The sequence below is a fragment of the Setaria italica genome, chromosome III (genome assembly GCF_000263155.2).
Source record: "Setaria italica strain Yugu1 chromosome III, Setaria_italica_v2.0, whole genome shotgun sequence".
Taxonomy (NCBI): Eukaryota; Viridiplantae; Streptophyta; class Magnoliopsida; order Poales; family Poaceae; genus Setaria; species Setaria italica.
The window spans coordinates 4,500,321-4,506,139 of NC_028452.1; the positions used below are offsets into that span (position 1 = coordinate 4,500,321).

Consider the following 5,819-nt stretch of genomic DNA (forward strand, 5'->3'; position numbering starts at 1 on the left):
GCTATGGATTTCTCCGTGAAGAATGAGTTGCTACGATTTAGTAATTAGTATTAGAAAATTGTTTTAGTATTACAATAAACTTAAGAGACTCATATATAGGTTGGAACAGCTTCCATTATCTAAAGCTGATGTAACTGCTGGCTGCATATCTCTCCGCACAATAATCATACAATATGCTAGCGGCCCGGCTATCCTGAGAATAAACTAGTTGCAGTATTCAGCTACTACCAACTTTCCTGGATGCTATATAAATGGACGCTGCAAGTTTCTGCGCAGCTCACTGCACTGCAAGCTGCCATTGTCAGATCTTTAGAACAAGAGCAAGGAGCGATCGACCGGAGTTGAGAGAGATGGAGGCCGTTCCTCTGCTGACGCCGTACAAGATGGGCCAGTTCGAGCTGTCGCACCGGGTGGTGCTTGCGCCGCTGACGAGGCAGCGCTCCTACGGCAACGTGCCGCAGCCGCACGCCGCCGTCTACTACTCGCAGCGCGCCACCAGCGGCGGCCTCATGATCACCGAGGCCACGGGCGTCTCCGACACGGCGCAGGGCTACGCCGACACCCCGGGGGTCTGGACGGCGGAGCAGGTGGCCGCGTGGCGGCCCATCGTGGACGCCGTCCACGCCAGGGGCGCCGTCTTCTTCTGCCAGCTCTGGCACGTCGGCCGCGTCTCCACCACCGCCTTCCAGCCCGGCGGCGCCGCCCCGATCTCCAGCACCGACCGCGCGGTGCCCCCGCAGATGAGCTTCGACGGCCATATGGAGGAGTTCTCCCCGCCGCGGCGGCTGGAGACGCACGAGATCCCTGCCGTCGTCGACGACTTCCGCAGAGCCGCGCGCAACGCGATCGACGCCGGGTTCGACGGCGTCGAGATCCACGGCGCCAACGGCTACATCATCGAGCAGTTCCTCAAGGACGCCGCCAACGACCGGGACGACGAGTACGGCGGGTCCCTGGAGAACCGCTGCCGCTTCGCGCTCGAGGTGGTCCGCGCCGTCGCCGGCGAGGTCGGCGCGGGCCGCGTGGGCGTCCGCCTCTCGCCGTTCACGGACTACATGGGCTGCCACGACTCCGACCCGGAGGCCCTGGCGGCGCACCTCGTCCGCGAGCTGAGCGCCGCCGGCGTGCTCTACTGCCACATGATCGAGCCGCGGATGGCGCTGGTGGATGGGCGCCGCCGCATCCCGCACCGGCTTCGGCCGTACAGGGAGGCGTTCAGGGGCACCTTCATCGCCGCCGGCGGGTACGACAGGGAGGAGGGGAACAAGGTGGTCGGCGAGGGGTACACGGACCTCGTCTCCTTCGGGCGGCTGTTCCTGGCGAACCCGGACCTGCCCAGGAGGTTCGAGCTCCCCGACGCGCCGCTCAACAAGTACGACCGCACCACCTTCTACACCTCCGACCCCGTCGTCGGATACACCGACTACCCGTTCCTCGCCGGCGACGTCCAGGCCGCCTGATCGTTCGTCGTCGTGTTGTCAGTTGTGCTCTGCTCGTCCATGGTCACCGTCTCGTCGACCACCTTGTACTCTGCTCGAGTGGTTCTGTACGCATGCTATATACGTCATCTTTCCTAGTGGCAGGAGGTGCAAAATAAACCAAGTTTGATCCGTAATTTTACAACACATTTGGACTGTCTAACATGAATGGCAAAGTAAACTGAGTTTGATGCTGATGCTAAAGGTGTGTGTTTGGAATTTGAAGTTTGAACTAGCAGAGGGAAGAATAAAGAAACAAAGAAGGCGATTTTCTGTGATTGCTCTATGATGCAATGCCTGGGTCCTTTTGGTGTTGGCACACTTTACTCTCCAGAAAAAAAAATGGCTGGAACTTCTGCAAGAGAAAATGATTCTCACTTTGTAGTTAACTAGCAATTATGTCCGTGCGTTGCAACGGGAGAATTCGTTCCGATGTAAAAAAAGATATTGATCTAAAATTCATGTGATTAGCATAAACGAAATATAATATATATATATATATATATGTGTGTGTGTGTGTGTGTGTGTGTGTGTGTGTATGAATGACATGCCTTGCTAGATAGCATGAGGGAACAAACGTGGTCTATTTGTTATTTGGGTTGTTAAACCCTAAAGCCCAAATTAGTTGCATATACAGACCCAATCCAAAGAGAAAATAAACAAGACCGGTAACTTGACCTCACCGGCAGGGCGTTGCGGTGGTTCCTCACGCCACCACCGCTGTCGTGCGTGCATTGCGGTGGTTCCTTGTTGGAGCCTCGCCGGGACAAAGATTCCAGCCACCAATTTCATATACGAGAGTACCGGGAGAGAGAGGAGATTATGTGGATTTCATTTTGGTGGTTTCGGACGATGATTATTAAAGTGTGGAGGAAAGCCGACCAAGAATGATCATTATTGTTGTTGTTCTGAAGCTCGTGAAGACATGGCGTAGTGTAGAGGAAAGATGAAGTGACTGGGAAGAGGGAGTTGGTGGAGGAGAAGCTTGCCAGGGTCTAACCTTGATTGATTGCTGCTTAGAGAAAGAGATCGATGGAGCCATGCTTTCGTGGAGAGAAATAACGACAGGGGAGGAGGCGAGCGGTGCAGCTGGGCGGCTCGGCATCCTTGTCATGGTAGAGTAGAGGTGCTCGGTTGGAGCCGCAGGGCTATAGGCGTCAGGCAACGCCGACCTTTGCCGGCTTGGTCAGATGGAGGATCAAGGATGGCAGTAGCACGTAGGAGCTGAGACAGAGAGTTGTCGAGCGGAACCATGATGAACTCGGACAGAGACGACGGTCGAAAAAAGAGGAACACAACAACATACGGTCGAACAAAAACCAAAGAATTAAAGGGTAGAACTCGTGAAGGATTTGTTCTGTACTTTAATATCGATTAAGGTAGGGGTAGAATTAAGATAGGGGTAGAGATAGGGATTTGGCCTAGTCAGACAATGGCTGGGCTTCCGGGCCCATTTTCTACTTGGGCTAAGCAAGAACTAATCCAAGACGAGGAGTTCCTGGAACTGGCAGGAAGCAGGGATGGCACCGTCGACGCCAGGCCAGAGCAGCCACTGATTCTGTTACCATGGTTGATTCCATGTTTACGTTGTTGCAAAGCTCGAGCTAAACACCACCTTAGTTAGCGGTGGAAGAGATTACTAGTTTACTAGTACTACTGATCCCGGATGTGTTGGGGACTAATCCGAGAAAACTGTCTCATCCATTTCCTGGACATTCAGGTCTTGCAGTCGAGGTTGTTTCATGCCTTTTACAACAGCAGAAACAGCTGACCAGCTCTTTCTTCCAGCAGAAGTGCAGTTCAGGCGACGAATGCATTGGCCGAAGCATGCCGTCCTCTTCAGGAACATTAGAATGCATCAGTGTCTGCAGCGGTAGAAACGGGGGCGTTGCAACTTTTCCTTCCCGGCGTCCCAGAACAGGTTCCAGCCGTCGGCGACGGCGGACAGCATGAGAGGCTCTCCAATCTCTGCAACTACAGGACGGGACGGCTGGCACGACCTCCGTCGGCTGTGAACGAGCTCGATGAGAGCATCCCACACGCACGCCGCGCCATGGCCGCCGCCTCCTCCGCCGGAGCCGACGCGCGCTGCCCCTCACGCGGCGGCCGCACGGTCTCCGACGACGCACCGACACCGCACAGCGATCCCTCCGATCCCGCCCGGTCGGAGATGAGATCGGCCGGCCATTACGACGACACCACTTGCCGCCGGGGGTGTCCGACAGGGCGAACGAGACGGTTCAACATGGCGAACGAGACGGTTCCAAGCTTGAAGCGCGCGGAACGCGGCGGCACTACGGTGGGATAGCGACCCCGGGGTGGACGGTAAATGAAATACCGTCCACCCCTGGGTGGTTCTTAGCCGTCGGATCGCACTTGTACGGACCATATTAGCGTCCCGGGTAATTGCCAGGGAGGACCTTTTGACCTTTTCCCCTTCCTGGACCCACCGCACCGCGCGGGCGTTCCGTGCCGTCTCCCGAGCGCCGAAGCTTCTAGAACTTTCGCGGCGGTACGCGCTCGAGGTAGATGGTGGTGCTCTGCTGCACGTGAAGCCGGCGGCGCCCGCAGCCTCCTCGCCGTCGGCGGACGCGAACGAGGAGACGGAGTTCCTGTACGAGTGCGACGCCGCCGCGGCCATTGCCGACGTAGCTGCCGCGCTCGCCGGCCTACAGCGTACAGGCCCGGGCCTCCTCTCCCTCCCTCCCTCCCTCTCTCTCTCTGCCGCTCGACGAGCTGATTATTCTCCACAACAATATAAAGTAGGGCTAATTTATTATCTATACTAGACCATTTTAAACATTTTAATGGTATAAAGTATGGGCTAATTTGGGTTCTGACAACCATTTCGACAAACAATGGTCTTGAGCTGTTGTTGCTCAGCACTGATCAGCAAAACGCTATGATATGTATGGTGAAAGGTGAATGCCTGCTGCCCAGCTCGATCAGTTGCTTTAGGTTGAGGGAGAGCAGAGCAGTTGCCGTGGAGCCGATCCATGGACGAACAAGTGAACAGCAAGGTGATGCGAGAGAGGAGCAAACGATCCGTGCGTCGTGTGCAGCCATCGTCATTGATAGATGAGCTTGGTGCGTCTTGTGGTCGGAGGTGCAAACGATCTTAAATTTGGATTCATTGAACAGCAAGTCCTTTTCTCGTCAATATATACATACTCCCTCCATTCCAAATTATAAGTCGCTTTGACTTTTTTTGATACATTCACTTTGCTATGTATATAGATATAAATATATGTCTAGATGCAGAGCAAAGTGGATGTAAAAAAAGTCAAAACGACTTATAATTTGGGATGGAGGGAGTATAAATTTACCTGGATCACATTCACATGTACAAGATTCCTGCAGAAGAAACATTAACTAGCACAAGCAACTGTAGCAGCATGTTGTAGCCGTCCATTGGTCTTGAAAAACTGCATAGCCGTCCAGATCCAGTCCCAAAAAATGTTTTAAGAATATACAAAAAAAAATGTAGGTATCCGCACACACTCTGGGTGGGGAGCATTGGAAGTTGAAGAGAAGGCGTGTGCTTGTAGCCAGGCAGGCAGGCAGGCAGGCAGGCACATCATTATTTAGCACGTTTAATAAGTTTCTGCCAAAATGAATTTAGTTTAGTGGTAGAATAAGCGCGGGCGGGGCACACATATACATACATGATGATCTGAATATGATGTTTGTCTAGCGCCGCTGCAAGTTGTTGTTAGTTGTTACAACTACAGAGTGTTTGGCTTAAGCAGAGGACGACTGGAGGAGAAACAAACACGTGCGCGCATATGCATTTTAGGGTAGCCGCGCATGTATTTTTTTCAAGACGTACGGCGACCCTGTCTCCCTAAAGCCCGAGCACGATGTCCCAGCTATCATGTTTGGTGAGATTCCACGAGCTCTCAGCACGTGATGGAAACCGTAGAAATCCAGTGTGTGTGGGTGTGTGGCAGGTGGATCGTCGTCGTGGATAGCACTGTGCTCCTATCATTCATTTTTCGAGAGTTTTAGCTGACCACTAGCTACTTTTGTAGGAGATGTCGTTCCAAAGACAGATGTATTAACCATGATCGTCCATTATTACATTACTCTGCTCAATTGCTCTTACTCGCATTGGGTCGTAAAACCCAGCAGAAAGCCAGAGGGCAACACGATTATTAATTTATTGTGGTTGTGGCCTTAATTTATTGTGATTATTAATTTATTTTGATTTATTAATTTATTGTGATTATTAATTTAGCTGCACCTGCACCCATCGGTGCTCTCTGTATGCACATTCATCACGTGCATGTCGATCGCTAACAGATCGAGATGAGAGACCAAAGAAAATTCACCGTTACCCGT

The 5,819-nt window shown here is 52.8% G+C and overlaps 1 protein-coding gene across 1 annotated transcript; it reads left to right on the plus strand.

Moving 5' to 3' along the window:
• The first annotated feature begins 260 nt into the window (after window positions 1–260).
• On the plus strand, window positions 261–1,756 carry LOC101760095 (putative 12-oxophytodienoate reductase 5). The gene has a single exon (XM_004960522.3). The coding sequence runs from the start codon at window positions 351–353 to the stop codon at window positions 1,458–1,460; it is 1,110 nt and encodes a 369-aa protein (XP_004960579.1). The 5' UTR covers window positions 261–350; the 3' UTR covers window positions 1,461–1,756.
• Window positions 1,757–5,819: the final 4,063 nt, after the last annotated feature.

Excerpts from the sequence above, each read along its gene's own strand:
- LOC101760095 (XM_004960522.3), top strand. The coding sequence starts at position 351 with ATGGAGGCCGTTCCTCTGCTGACGCCGTACAAGATGGGCCAGTTCGAG.